This window comes from Toxotes jaculatrix, chromosome 7 (assembly GCF_017976425.1).
Source record: "Toxotes jaculatrix isolate fToxJac2 chromosome 7, fToxJac2.pri, whole genome shotgun sequence".
NCBI lineage: Eukaryota > Metazoa > Chordata > Actinopteri > Toxotidae > Toxotes > Toxotes jaculatrix.
The window spans coordinates 9,485,712-9,499,975 of record NC_054400.1 but is presented as its reverse complement, the minus strand read 5'-3'; the positions used below and the strand labels follow the sequence as shown (position 1 = coordinate 9,499,975).

At 39.5% G+C, this 14,264-nt stretch overlaps 3 protein-coding genes across 4 annotated transcripts; 1 reads left to right on the top strand and 2 right to left on the bottom strand.

Moving 5' to 3' along the window:
* Nucleotides 1-233: 233 nt before the first annotated feature.
* Nucleotides 234-6,914, top strand: smyd1b (SET and MYND domain containing 1b). 2 transcript variants are annotated; one of them, XM_041043151.1, is made up of 10 exons: nucleotides 234-604; nucleotides 1,131-1,307; nucleotides 1,740-1,953; nucleotides 2,542-2,672; nucleotides 2,897-2,935; nucleotides 3,987-4,182; nucleotides 5,125-5,217; nucleotides 5,370-5,533; nucleotides 5,671-5,839; nucleotides 6,595-6,914. In XM_041043151.1, exons 1-10 carry the CDS (start codon nucleotides 234-236, stop codon nucleotides 6,757-6,759), a joined length of 1,719 nt encoding a protein of 572 aa, XP_040899085.1. In that variant the 3' UTR covers nucleotides 6,760-6,914. The 2 variants fall into 2 exon arrangements, with proteins under 2 accessions (XP_040899085.1, XP_040899086.1); XM_041043152.1 differs by lacking the exon at nucleotides 2,897-2,935.
* Nucleotides 6,915-8,061: 1,147 nt separating this feature from the next.
* LOC121185141 (fatty acid-binding protein, liver-type) lies at nucleotides 8,062-9,104 on the bottom strand. The gene is made up of 4 exons (XM_041043153.1): nucleotides 8,947-9,104; nucleotides 8,563-8,735; nucleotides 8,285-8,377; nucleotides 8,062-8,147 (listed from the first exon to the last, which is right to left on the bottom strand). The coding sequence occupies exons 1-4, from the start codon at nucleotides 9,011-9,013 to the stop codon at nucleotides 8,097-8,099; spliced, it is 384 nt and encodes a 127-aa protein (XP_040899087.1). The 5' UTR covers nucleotides 9,014-9,104; the 3' UTR covers nucleotides 8,062-8,096.
* Nucleotides 9,105-10,608: 1,504 nt separating this feature from the next.
* Nucleotides 10,609-12,346, bottom strand: LOC121184574 (isotocin-neurophysin IT 1-like). Its single transcript, XM_041042345.1, has 3 exons — nucleotides 12,227-12,346; nucleotides 11,905-12,109; nucleotides 10,609-10,961 (listed from the first exon to the last, which is right to left on the bottom strand). The coding sequence occupies exons 1-3, from the start codon at nucleotides 12,344-12,346 to the stop codon at nucleotides 10,816-10,818; spliced, it is 471 nt and encodes a 156-aa protein (XP_040898279.1). The 3' UTR covers nucleotides 10,609-10,815.
* Nucleotides 12,347-14,264: the final 1,918 nt, after the last annotated feature.

The window sequence follows — 14,264 nt, the reverse complement described above, 5'->3', positions numbered from 1 at the left end:
CCTGACAGACAGCACCAGCTGAGGGACAAAAATAACCCTCAGGGACTGGGCACCTACCAATTCATGGTTGGGGGTAGTTAACAAGTCAAGAAGCAGAAAGTGCAACCACAAATTCAAATAAATGAAAGGATCTCAGAGAACGACACTGAGTTCAGTGATGTTACTTTCAAGCAGGGCTGTTGGTTTTATCGAAAGGTCTGTTTTCGGAAGACATTTTATTTCTCAGTGGACTAATGAAACAAATCATCACCAACCCATTTTCTGTCTTTCATGGTACAGTTCAAGAGGTGGTTGGCTATTTTAGTACTTTGGCTGCGGAATGTGCAGTTGTCATTGAAGAACACAGAGGGCACAGATTGGTCTACGAGTTCCTCAACTACACTATCACTGTATTTAGCCTCTCTCTACCGCTGAAACACTCCTCTCTTATCCGCTCAGCTAACCATCCATTCACCAGCATCTCAGGAACCAGCACAGCTACCATGGAAAACGTGGCAATATTTGACTCACCTGGAAAGGGAAGGGGTCTGAAGGCGACCAAGGAGTTTTGGGCTGGAGATGTAATTTTTTCTGAGCCCAGTCTTTCAGCTGTTGTGTTTGACAGGTACAGTGATGATGCAGGTTGTTGATGTGTTCAGATGCGGTCATTATGAGGAAAGTGCGCAGTTGAACAACACATGTTCTGTTATTATTTTTTTTTTTTTTTCAATGAATCCACAATATCTTACATTGTCCTGTTCTGGAAAGCCATTGATTTTACTGACACAGGAATGCTGTATTCATACAGTATGTTGCTTCATCAAGTGGATGTAATTTTACATAGATAAACTGTGCCTCCAGTGGAGACAGCTTGCACTCAGGGGGGTATTTTTTACACAACTGTAACTAAAAAAAAAGTGTGAGTAACGTGAATGATCAAGAAAACACTAACTTGTGTAACAAAATAATCTCAAATCAAGTTCCACTTGCTAGCACTTACTACTTCAAATTGCTGATGAAGGGTGTGAGATGGGAACATTAAATCGAGAATAAAACCAACATTCAGGTTAGTGTATCTATAATACACGTTTGCTGTAATATATAGGGATCATAATGTCTTTTCTTTTGATGTTTCCCCTCCTTTTCTGCAGTCTGGCAGAGCGTATTTGCCACAGCTGTTTCCGCAGACAAGACAAGCTCCAAAGGTGTGGCCAGTGCAAATTTGCCCATTATTGTGACCGAACCTGCCAGCGTGCCGGCTGGGCCGAACATAAGCAAGAATGTAGTGCCATCAAAGCTTATGGCAAAGTACCAAATGAGAACATCCGGTAAGTGGAAAGGAAAAAGAAATAAGGAAATTTTTTGCTGACAAAACACAGGTAAAGAACGCCCTTACTAAGGAGAAAGACTTGCTAGTTTTCCTCAGTGTGAGGGGGTTTTTTCACTTGTTTTCTACAGTCTGCCATTGGCAATCCACTCTACTAAATCAGGGAAGAAGGTGCTTTTTTCATGTAAATTTGATTTTGTGTTGGTCAAGAAAACATGAATGCATAGAGCTGCATTTAATCAAGTGAGAAATAAACTATTTTATTTCTGAAATACACAAACACTGGTTGCAACAGTATTGTCTTTGTGTGTAGTTACTTAAATGTGCATGACCATGTTACGTCACATTAAATTAGTCTCAAGTTAATGTGTGTCTGATCTTAGTGTGACCCTCGCAGTCACGTGTCTTCTTCTCCATTGTTTATTGCGCCTAGTTTGGTGGCCCGCATCATGTGGCGGCTTGACAAAGAGGGGAGTGTGGTGTCTGACATGCAGCTGACTACACTGGAGGAGCTGGAGGACCACATTGATGACATGCAAGAGGATGAGATGAAGGAGTTCAAAGTGGACATCCACAATTTCCTGGACTTCTGGCCCCGAAACAGCAAGCAACACACAATCGACGTCATCTCGCATATTTTTGGAGTGGTGCGTCTGAATGTCTTCATCCCATATTTGTTATTTCCTTATTATGTGGATGCTGTATATGTAAAATTAGAAGTTGTGCCCCAAATCAGGGGCTGCTTCCTTCAGTGACCAAGCACTAGAAGATGGTGGGCTGAACCTACCCCTCCTCCCCAAATAAGACAGTCAAGTCTCTCAGACACCGAAACAAATACCAGTGGTATGCTCAAGCATGTTCCTTCATGGCTGGCACACAGTGTGCCAGGTTAACTGTGAATGTTAAAAATTGTCAAGTATGACATAGACATGTGACATGTGACATGTGAAATTACATGACATAACATTAGATGACAAGGACTGTCCGAACTAACCTTTAATCAACTCTCCAGGGGTAGTGAATAACAGGATCTACTTAGATTTTTTTTTCAAATTCAGGCAAAAAACAGGCCAAATTTCAGGGGAACAATGATTAAATCTACAGCTTGCAGCTTTTTTATCTGAATAACATCTACTACTAACACCTTAATCTGCATTACTGCACTGATAACTCCTCTGTTATTTTTCTCCCAACTTGTATTTATTCATGCACAATTGTCCTCCTCTTTCTCCCAGATCAACTGCAATGGCTTCACTGTGAGTGACCAGAGGGGTCTGCAGGCAGTAGGAGTCGGACTTTTCCCAAATTTGTGTCTTGTGAATCACGACTGCTGGCCAAACTGCACTGTAATCCTCAACCACGGCAAGTATGTAAAAAAAAAAACCAAAAAAAACAAACACCAAACAAACCACGAGTTAGTTGAAAGTGTTAAATTTGCTTAACTTTTGTATTTTGCTGGAATTGACTCAAACTTCAAAAGTTTAAATGCAAAATGTTTGGTGTGTGTGTGTGTGTGTGTGTGTGTGTGTGTGTGAATGTGTGTTTGTCAGATTGCCTTTGGTGTAAAACTGCTTCCTGTCTGTCTTTCAGTCAATCGGCTGTGAATACTATGTTTCATTCTCAACGGAGGTGCGTTACCTCAACCTAAGCCTTCTTAAGTGTTATCTATCAGAGCACCATTGAAACCATGACATGAAGTGTTTAATCAATACATCATTACATATAACAACCCACTTCATCCATTGCAGAAAATAAAAGTCTGGTCAGTAGTGTATGTACTGTACCGCAGGTTTGATGTGACTCACCTTTCACATCAATATCTCAAAATGCTCCTTGAATGCTCTAACCTTTATTTAACTTATTTAAAATAACAAAAAGCTGGTGTGGGTTTTTCACTTCATATTTCTTCACCTACTGAAAGCTCATTTTTCAACCTCATATATTTATCTGTTTGTCATGTCCACCCAAGGTTTCACTCATTCGCTGCTAGTTAGTCACGTGTGTTTGTCTGTGTGTGACCACAGTGTGTCTGTCCATCACACCGACACAGATTGCTGTATAAGAGTTTATTAGAAGCTTCTCTCATTTATAACAGCTTTAGTTTCTATTAGTTCACCTCTAATGTCATGCAACACCATGACAATTTTTTTTCCATGTAATCGTTTTAATCCAAATATCCATAATTATTTCATATTTAAGCCTTTTATTACATTTTTTGCTTTAACATTTACAAGATGTGGATAGTTTTTTGTCATACATTTGTTAAATGTGGATTGAGTTTAGCATTTTTTCCAAATATTGAAAGAAGTAAAACAAATCAAATGGCTAATACTGAAATGAACTGAACAATAATTCATAGAAAATGTTCCAGCAAAATTAGTCCTGACATGTATAAAATATTCTGTTGCTACACAGTTAAAATGTGAATACATGTAAATTTAGAAAAGTGGTACATTCGCAGAATTAATTAATGAAATTTTGGCTTAAGTTTGAAATAATGGACAATGGTTCTGATATTCACTAAAATCCACTCCTTCAATCCTACAAATGGATTGACTGAACTGAAAGCCACACTATGGAACAAGGTTTCACCATCAATCAAAAACTGTAAATGTAAGACTTAATGAATTAGCAAGTCATCCAGTATGTTTTCACATATAACTGTGTTTCTCTTCCACAGGATTGAGCTGCGCTCTTTGGGTAAGATCGCAGAGGGAGAGGAGCTGACAGTCGCATACGTGGACTATTTGAATTTGTCAGAGGAGAGACGAAGATTACTGAAAACACAGTATTTCTTTGACTGCACGTGTGAGCACTGCAAGAACCACATGAAGGACGACTTGAAGATGGGGGGGCGGGAAGTGGACGGAGTGAAGGTTTGTGTGTTTAAGGTTGAATTAAGAGAATGATTTTTATACTGCACAAGGCAAGAAAGACCAAACCCTCTCACCACATTTAGTACTGACATGGGTGATAAGCGCAGACAGGAAACATGAGAAGCACAGCCACAGTGACTATTTTAAGCAAAGATAACGCCCATGGGATTCAACCTCTCAACTGTGTGTGTGCATACATACACACATATATTTGACATATTTGAAAGGTGACGTGGAAAAAGAAGAGTGAGATAAAAATTTACTCAATAACTTCCAATATTGTAAGGCTTTAACTGTATTTTAATGTTTTACTATATAACAGGTATTATCTGTGTATATATTTCATGTAACATTAATAGTAATTAATGTAATTAATACTCTGAGATGTATAAACCAATGCGTGAGACTCCATAAAAAGCACAGTAATTTCATGACATTGAATGATACGGCTTGGCATTGTCTGAATCTGTGAAACACTACACCTCTGTCAGCACAACGATAACCAGTCCGCTCTTTGTGTGTGTGTGTGTGTCACTAGTTATAAATAGCACGTGTCAGGAATTATCAGCAGGAAAAGCTTTAAGGAATTTGTTACTCTATATTTAACAATATAAGTCTGACATATTGCATATGCCAGATTTGGCTGTCAAATAACCATAATAAGTAAAACTTTTAATCCTTTATAGGAGCAAAACTTGTTTGTTATTAGCAAAGTCTTGGACAGGAACTCTTCAGGGGGCCAAAGGTCCTCTTAAGATAAGATTAGACCTTTGCCTTTATTGACCACAACAAGGCAAACCCGTTTCACCTTAAACAGTATGTCCTCCAAAATATACAAGCACGTTTCCTTTTGTATTTCCTTGTTTTACCACTTGAGTTGTGCAACAGTGCTTGAGTCACTCATTAAAACTGGATCAATTTCTCTTATCTCCACCTTTTTAGCCTTCAGAGGAACAGGTGAAAGAGGCAACAGATTATAGCTTTGAAATGCTGGAGAAGATGGACAAGGCTCGATTAAACGGTGACTACCATGAGGTATTGTATCCAATCAACTATAACTCCACATAAAAAATAGATTAAGTAGCATATAAAAATAACAGAATTCATCAATTTTTTTCCTTGTATCTTACCAATGCTCTATCCTACTTGAAGAATTTTCTCTTCATGTTGCTTTTCTTTTTCTACAGGTGGTAAAAATCTGCAGGGAGTGCATAGAGAAAACAGAGCCAGTTTTGGCTGACACTCACATCTACCTGCTGAGGATGTGGAGCACGTTAAGTGAGGTGCAAGCTTACCTGCAGTACTTTGATGATGCTGCTGAGTACGCCCGCAAAATGGTGGAAGGATACATGTGAGTACAAAGATACTGAGCAGTCTCTTGTGAGCATCTTGCATATCCTATTTTATCCAGTAATAATGATAAACACATTAGAAAGAGAAACTGGACAGATAGACACACAAATAAATAAAACCTCTTCCCACTGACAGGAAGCTGTATCACCCAAACAACGCTGCTCTTGGTATGGCTGCCATGAGAGCCGGAGTGACCCACTGGCAGGCTGGGCAGATAGAGGTTGGACACGGAATGATCTGCAAGGCCTACGCCATTCTCATGGTCACTCACGGCCCAACACATCCCATCACCAAGGACCTGGATGTAAATGCCTCAAAATCTGCAAATAAATCTTCAGCTGGATGTGTTCAAGCTTTTTGTTTGGCTCTGTTAAAATTGTATTTTTATTCATAAAGAGAGCAGCCAGATTGTTAATCTTATCTTGGATTCAGTTCTGTGACTGTAACATGACCAAATTTCCAAAGATAACATCTAATCAATATATTTATGTTAACCTATCAGAGGTCAGTGTGCAAGGGTTGACTTGTCATGCTGAACCGAGCGAAAATTATTACCTAAATCTGCTGCTTCCATTAGCTTTACAGAGCTTTCTAGCAAGTTTCAGCTCCTTGTTAAGCTGTCCAGCCACAACTTCATTGTTTTGGTTCACCCTCACTGCTTTCTTAAAACCCACTGAACACTACCTGTTCAGCACCATAGCATTTAGTAACTAAAGAACTATATATTTCCCTCAGGAGTTGGAGGAGACCAAAAATAGAGCTTGTAGGAGAGTAAACATTGGCTAGTAGCTAATATTGTCCGCTGGATGTGTAAATACACAAGTTCACTTTGTCACTTGTGTTCACTGCTTGTTTACATTCCTCCCCAAGTGATCAGCTTTTCTATGACCCCACATGTTTAAGTGTTATGGCAAAATTTCAGCCATAGTGAGGAAAGAGTGTCTCTGGTGCTATCTGACCAGTTCACAAGCTTGAAATTCTTTCTACTTGTTGCATGCTGCGCCAAACTCACGGGTGGACATTTCAAGTGTTGATGTTGCCTTTCTGATATCTCCACAGGCAATGCGGATGCAGACGGAGATGGAGCTAAGGATGTTCAAGCAGAACGAGTATGTTTACCATAGTATGAGAGAGGCAGCTCTGAAGAACAAACCAATGACCATGATGCATGAACCCAAGTCTGTGGAGGAGGGGATCAAGAATCTCTTCCACCGGAGAAAGTAATCATTGGACTGCAGTCAAGAAAACCCTCCTATTGTTTACTGTAAACAGCTTTCTGAGTGTTGGTGTGACAGTCTACATGATCGTTTTCTGGATCACTCTTTTGTAGTTACACTTTTCATTAAAAAGATGCCACGTCAAACTTGTTCTTTTTGTTTAAGACTCCGAACCCAGTGAAATGACAAAAATTCATCATGTTATAGAGTTTTTTTTTTTTTTTTTTTAAATACACTTTAAATGAAACTTTCTGATTCCTAATGAAAAAAAAGCAACACTGATTGTCATTGTGTACCATTACAAGTAATCAAGTAATACTTTCACCCTGAATAAGGTAAAATGTTGAGCCCCACTAAGCATTGACTAATTTTGTAAACCCCTAAAAGGGAGGATTTTTAGCTTTAAAAGAAAACCTGTTGATAAATGGAAAAATGTAATCATGATAGAAAAATTGCAGATTATACTATTTCCACTTCCTATTGGGTTTTTCCAGCTGTGCATAAATGACACATCATAGGAGCAGTACTAAACCTGCTGGTGCCATCAGTGCTGGACAGATTATCACAAGCACTGGTATGGACTCAAGTTACATTTTCCAGCTGACTCATGTCAGTAGCCAGCTGCTGAGCAAAGTCATAGCACATTGATCAGAAGCAGGCACAACCTGAGGCGACCCTGACTCCCAACACAGTAGCTCACTGCACATTATGCAATTTCCGATACCAGAGGCTCCCCCTGCTGTCCACCGGTCCATCTCTGAACCCAGATTCAGTCAACTCCCCATCGTACAGTAATGTGAAGTCATGCCTGGCCTTCCCATTTTTGCAATCCATTTTCAGTCCATTTTGATTCTTTAATCTTTTCAATTTCCTTTTCAAACATTTATGGCCCTATGGCTACATTAACAGACTTCAGTGCTTTTTTGACAGTGAGGGGTCTCATGAGCCAGGTTGAGATTGCAGAGCAGTTAGTCCACTTCTGTAGTTTATTTAAAGTTGGTTGAACCCCCTTAAGAACATTTTGCTAGTTATATAATCAGTTCAGCAGACTCTGCAGGCAGAAAATGACCTTTGGCCAGAGCGCAATGCCAAACAGTTTATATCTCAATTTAATGCCATCATATTTGATATGGAGTATTGTTATGGGTCATGTTCCAATAGGCAGTTAATAATAGTAATAATAATAAAACCCATGTTTTGAGGCTAACTACATACACTGACTTACTGGTAAGAGTCAAGATATTTAGTTAACAAAAAAAAAAAGAAAAGAAAAGAAAAGAAAAAGACAAAAAAAAAAAAAGAATTGTGCTGCCTTTTACATTTTATTATACCCAGTGCAGACATTTACATGCGCTTGCTCGTCCTCTTGTATACAATGCCACCAAGAGTCATTGTCTGGGGAGGGGAAAATAAATAAAAATAATATTTAAGAAAAAAAACAAAAACCAGAAACCGATAGAAACTGATTGAAATAGAAACTGAACAACTAAAACAGAAATTGATCTGTGAAATTCCATGTTTCATCTACTCACATTGACAATTGTGTTCCCATCCACCAGTTCTGTGACTGATTCAATTCCCTTCAGGGAGACCTTCAACTTGTTGCCTTCACGCTGAACCACCGCCTTTAAGTAACATGACATAAGATTAGCTTCAAATATGGGACACTATGTTCTTCTCAGGCAATTCTGGTTCAGTGTACAAGGGGCGTAAGTAATATTAGTTCACTACTGTTACTTTATAGTTTGAGTTTCTTATTAACTGTGCATTTCATTTGTTTTGCCTCTTTAAAGTCAGTGTCCTGGCTTACCTTGACCTTCTCTCCAGTGATGGTCTCCAGCTCAGCCTCCTGTCCAATGGTGAAGGTGTTTACAAGGACCTTTGAGCCAGTGGTGACTGTCACTTTGAAGTTGTCGCCAGTTTCCTCAATCTCAGAGATGCTCTTGACATCTTTGCCTTTCTGGATGAGCTCATCAGGGAGACCTTAAAAAAAGAAAATCACTGGGTAAGAAACTTTACAGATTAAACCTTGTTGCAGTGAAGTAGTAGTGTTTTAATGTTCCATACTTTGCTAGTAAAAAGTTTTCAGTTTTGCCTGCAATTTCAAAAAAACAAAAAACAAAACAAAACAAAACAACAAACCAGAACCAAAACAAAAAAACCTAACAGTCATGAAACTTATCACCCATCTCACCAATGGCCTTCATGAAAGGCTCAAAATTCTCCTGAGACTCCAGCTGGTACTTTCCAGAGAAGGACATGGTGGCAGACAGTGAAGGTAAAGTACAAGGAGGTGATCTGCCTGCTTTATACTCTCAAACTCCAGAGCTGCAATCATTAACCACAGGTGTCTCCAATTAAGGCAGCTCCAGCCCACTTCATCCAGCAGAGCTCACAAAAGATTCACCGCCACCAATAAGGACAGAGAGGGAGAGATAAAAAAAAAAAAAAAGTTACAGAGTGACCAGACCAGAAGTTAGGTAACCTTTAATGCAGAGGAGAACATAGTAAAAATGTGTGGGACATTTACATTGAGCTTGACATTCATACACCAATGTATATGAATCATACCTGATAAGTGCTGACAGGGCACGATGTCGCCGTCATGTTTCAGTTTGAACAGTTTGATCCTTTCTCTCATCCCTCATCCCCCTTCCTTCCCTCAACCCTCAGACGTGGCCTCTTGATTTCAGTTCCTTCTTTTCATCTTGTTTCTCCTTGTTTTCCTTCCTTTTGTCTTTCCTGTGGCCAGTTCTCTCACCTCTTCCCTTTTGTTTTTTTGTTCTACATGATCTACACAGTTTGTTCTTTTTTTTCAATGTGTCTCTGTTAGAAAATAATATATAAGATTGTTTTAAAGAAGCCAGAGTTTTGGAGATGTTTTTTTCTCTGGGATCTGTCATCAGAGTGTCATCTGTGAAATCTGCTTTTTAGGATGTGTCTGCAGGCCAAAGCAGGGGAAACATTTCTCTATATTTGAACTAAAACAGGCAAATCCAAACACTTGCAGATTCATGCCAAAGGAAAAAAAAAAAGGAAAGATGAAAACTCAAACAAAAACAGTTAAACTAGGTTGTTTAAAATGCGTATTTAGAATTTTTGTCTATTATATATTTTCTATTTTCTAAGACGGTTTAGCAATGCCATTTTTTAGCAGCTGGTAAAAACCCTCCTGGAGTTCACTCCCATTTCCACACTGTGAACTATACTCTACATTTAATCACAAAGGTCCTTCACTCAGATGATGTCACTTTTCAAGATAAGTTTCCTGAAAAAAAGCCAGCTTTCACAGTGCATGATGAAATAATTCAATCCAGGACAATGTAAATAAATAATCTGTCATCAGTGTTACAGAGTATTGAGTTGTGTGATTTCCTCTATTGGCTGTGTTTATAACATTTGTTTAATATTGACCTCCTGCACCGAACAAGAACATTTGATTTCACCTTGAAGTTGGCCCAAAATGGATCAAAGGTGACATTCGTACAAGATAACCGTCATAACTGTTGCAACAGCAATATTGTGTCACTGGAGCTGCCACGAAAACACACACGGCGTCATGAGAGGGTCCTTTGCATTCATCCAACACTTGCTATGTTACAGGATTGTGCAAAGCTGGACATCTGAAAGATAAAAATGACTGTGGGCTTTGTAGATTTGGTGATAGGGGAATGTTGTCTAACACAGCAACCTGATAAGATTTATGCTGACTTGTTCTTTACTGTGTGGAGAAAAAGATTTAGAAGGTTTGATACTGTCTAGACTGAAGCCATTTTTGAAGTTTTATGCATAAGTTTCAGTAGAAAGTAATAGGCAACATTTTATACTCTCTCAAAACTTTATTTCAACATGCAGATTTCTGGATGACCACTGTCAGTTTTCACCCCTATTTTCATACATAAAAATATATTGACAAGGCACTCTACAGACGTACTCCAGGGGAAAGAGCAAAATCAGAGTGATGATGACAAACATAGAAATACAACAATATGAACTAGAACTAGTCCCATTTCATCTCTACAGCTGGAGAGTTTCCCGTGTAACCTTGGAGTCCAGAAGCAGCTCATTGGTGGATTCGATGAGGAGAAGTGTGACCAGCCAGATGCAGGAGCCTGAGGATGATGTCACCAGGGTCGCTGCTGTCGAATTGGCCAGTTTGTTCGTCCCCTTCCTCTTCAATGAGGCAGGATTGGTCTGTGGTACAACCCTCTGTGGTGAGAACATGAGGAGTTATTACTAATATCATGGTCATCTGTTATTGCAGCGATACGCTTTACAATGTGTTCTTATCAGGTTTTGCGACACGGGACCGTGAACCTTATCAGAACAAGAGGGCAGATGAAGGGGTGCACAATTACTGAAGTACTACAGCTCATGTAGAGACACAGTATATTGCTTGTATTTTGAAATGGGTACAGCTCTAATAGGAGTCAAGCTTCTAATGCTGGCAGAATTTTTAAAATTACATTAAAGTAGCTGCGATCAAAACTGACTTGATTCTTGTGCCACAGAAGCAGTGACTTGTCCCATTTACCTAAATCAAAGTTGGCAATGAAGTAGAAGGAGACTAAAAACTATGAGCAAAACTATGTGCCTTGCATTTACTCAAATACTGTATGGTTGTGAATTATTTGTACTTTGTACTAGTATTTTAATTCTATTCTACTCTCTACTTCTACTCTGCAAACATCTCAGAGGGAGATATTATACTTGGTACTGTAAAACATTAATTTGACATCTTTAGTTACTAGTTACTTTTACAAATTCAGCTTTTAAAAGCCTAAAACATGTGATTGAGTTTAGCTAGAGCTATAGTTACAAGACCAGGTCAAAACCTAGTATATGGCAGGATCACATGTGGTCAGCCAAATTCCAAATAAAGCTGTTCTCGTTTACATGTTTTCCTGTTTCTGTTGTCCGATGATTAAACAAGTATGAAATAGTGACTGAAATGTTGCTCACTGAGGCTACATGTTAACCAGCAGTCTGAAAAGTTAGTAAATCTTGCGACAAAGGCATTAAATTGGCTACTCTGCCTGTAAATGTTCCCTTGATGATGTGGCTGCATGTGTAGCCAAAAAATAGCGACAGTTAGCTCCACTACCTTTTTTTAATTTGCCTATATGTACTTCAGGATTTAGCATTTCCTGACCTGCATCACAGCACAGTCCTGAAGCAGCACAGCGACCTCCCTCAGATCCACAGGGTCTCCCTCCTGCCTGGCAAGGGGTGAGCAGGTAGTTTTCCTCCACACAGTGAGCTGTTTCTGGGGAGCCCAGCAGGCAGCCGAGGCCCTCCCCGCAGCAGATACTGGGGCCGAAGCAGCGGCCCCTGTCTCCGGGTCCACAGGACATGCACTGGTGGAGGAAACAAGTGATTATTCTTGGGGTTGATTAGAAAATCAGAACAACTTTGCATTTTGTCATTACATTTATAATGAGCTTTTAAAAAAAATCTTGATAAAAGCAGCTCACCTTGCGCAGTGGTGCGTCCATGATGGACCTCTTCCCACCGATAGGACAGTTGGAGATGTAACAAGCTGAACATAGAGACAGGAGAAAAAGTAGGCACACGGACACGGCAGCTCCAGTCATTTCTGCTGAGAGAGTGAAGGAACGACAGAGACAGGAGAAAAATAAAGAAAGTATTCAGTACGACTGACCACAAAATCTAACGTTCAGAGAGCAAAATTCACTCACTTGTTGCTTTAAAGCCAGTAAACAGTAGGCTTCAAGTTCTTGTTTCAGGTGCTCCCAGATGATTCTCTATCTTTCATCGTGCCAATGTCATGTCTTATATACTGCCAGAACTTCCTTTGAGAGTGACACAGAAACCTAAAAGCCACTTAGAGATTCTTAATGAGTTCGTTTCAGTTACTGTCACCTCTGAAGATGAAGCTGACCACTGGTCAGGCCGGGTCAAAGGGCCTGGCAGTTCTGTGGCCTGGTTTGCGTTTTGCAATTCCGAATCATTAGAAAAGGACTCGTGCTGCGTGACCGTGCATGTTCGAGATCATGATGGAAAATCAGAGAGGTCAAGAAGAGGATGGGGACACGAAATCATTCAAAGCATGAGTGGACACGAGTGTAGTACAACTTTGATCTGCTTTTTACATATATTAAAGATTCTTCTTTATGAAGTGTCTTTTGCAGGGCAGATAGGGGAAAGTTAAAAAAGCTGGTTTCTAAGGTCATGAGAAGAAGGTTGGCCTGAACCTCGGCCTGTTGAGCCGCCATGTTGGCTCAGCAGTGCTATACACAGAGTCTGTAGCAGAGCGGATGTTTGTAAACAAACCAAATCATGACAAAAAGACGCACAAACTGGCACACACACATTGACAAATTTTCCTTTCTATTAATAAAGTCCTTAATTCCTCACAGGAATTGATGCACACATTGTCCAGGTCTGAGGTTAATTGGTTTTATGAGCTAATTAATACAGCTAATGATCAGCCACAACTCATAAAAGACGGTTTCGCTGTTTCAATGATATGAGCGCAATTACCACAGCTCCCTCCTGATCCTCTAACTGCCACCTCATCTCAATTAAAAACAAGTTGATAACATCATCTTTGTTCGCTAACTTCTTTGCCAGAAGGGAAGAGCAGGACACTGAGACGTGGACTGACATTAGGGTATTTAGATTTCACACCCACAGACAGATCATGTCATGTCTCCAGTCACCATTTGAAACATACAGGTGGTGTAAACAGGACTGAGGTGTCACAATGGGACACTCTTGCCACCTAGTGGCTGTGTTGACACATTTCATCTATTTATGCATAAATTTTTCATTGTTTCTTACTGTTCTCATCTGTCATGCTATTGCAGACAGTGGTTAAAATAACAGGAATACTCGCAACATGTGCAAGCCTTTATAAAAAAAAACCACAAACATGGTGCCAAAAATTACCATTTACGAAGAAGAAAACTATCTAAACATTTCTTTATTTTCTTTAAAATGAAACAAAAACGGAACATGAAAGGTTTCACAGAAGTAGTATTTGCTGCAGGGCTTTTATGCTAGATTGCATCATACCACACAGGTGTTAATGCTGTGGTGCACAGCTCCTATCAGACATGACAGAAACTATGCAGCCATCACCTGACTCTGAATTTTGTCTTCTGGAATCTGAAAGACTTGAAACATGTTTACCCTTCAAGTTTTTAGAGCTGTTCAAAAGCTTAAAATCTTTACATTTTCCATGTAAAATCACAGATTTTGTTTATTTGAAATATAAGATCAGTCTTTGTCAATAGGTGTTTCTTTGAGCTGGATAGAGACAAAAATCAGATCTCTCCTCCACATGTTCTTCCAAAAGCTGTACAAATCCCTATTTCATAGAGAAATGGAGATGTCTATCTAGTGTTTCCTTATTTTTCTGCAGGAAGGCACTAGGCTTGTTGACTTCCTCTCCCCTCCCTTCCTTCCTTCTCTCCGAAGGTACTCATCTGAAAAATGAGAACAAAGTGATTGTTCCTGTTCTCTTTCTTAAGTCACTTCAAATGCTAT

Excerpts from the sequence above, each read along its gene's own strand:
- smyd1b (XM_041043151.1), top strand. The coding sequence starts at position 234 with ATGAAACAAATCATCACCAACCCATTTTCTGTCTTTCATGGTACAGTT. Across the intron at positions 1,954-2,541 it reads TCTCGCATATTTTTGGAGTG|ATCAACTGCAATGGCTTCAC; the intron begins GTGCGTCTGAAT and ends TCTTTCTCCCAG. Across the intron at positions 4,183-5,124 it reads GGGAAGTGGACGGAGTGAAG|CCTTCAGAGGAACAGGTGAA; the intron begins GTTTGTGTGTTT and ends CCACCTTTTTAG.
- LOC121185141 (XM_041043153.1), bottom strand. The coding sequence starts at position 9,013 with ATGTCCTTCTCTGGAAAGTACCAGCTGGAGTCTCAGGAGAATTTTGAG. Across the intron at positions 8,736-8,946 it reads GCCTTTCATGAAGGCCATTG|GTCTCCCTGATGAGCTCATC; the intron begins GTGAGATGGGTG and ends TCTTTTTTTAAG. Across the intron at positions 8,378-8,562 it reads TCACTGGAGAGAAGGTCAAG|GCGGTGGTTCAGCGTGAAGG; the intron begins GTAAGCCAGGAC and ends TGTTACTTAAAG.
- LOC121184574 (XM_041042345.1), bottom strand. The coding sequence starts at position 12,346 with ATGACTGGAGCTGCCGTGTCCGTGTGCCTACTTTTTCTCCTGTCTCTA. Across the intron at positions 12,110-12,226 it reads TGGACGCACCACTGCGCAAG|TGCATGTCCTGTGGACCCGG; the intron begins GTGAGCTGCTTT and ends TTCCTCCACCAG. Across the intron at positions 10,962-11,904 it reads AGGACTGTGCTGTGATGCAG|AGGGTTGTACCACAGACCAA; the intron begins GTCAGGAAATGC and ends TTCTCACCACAG.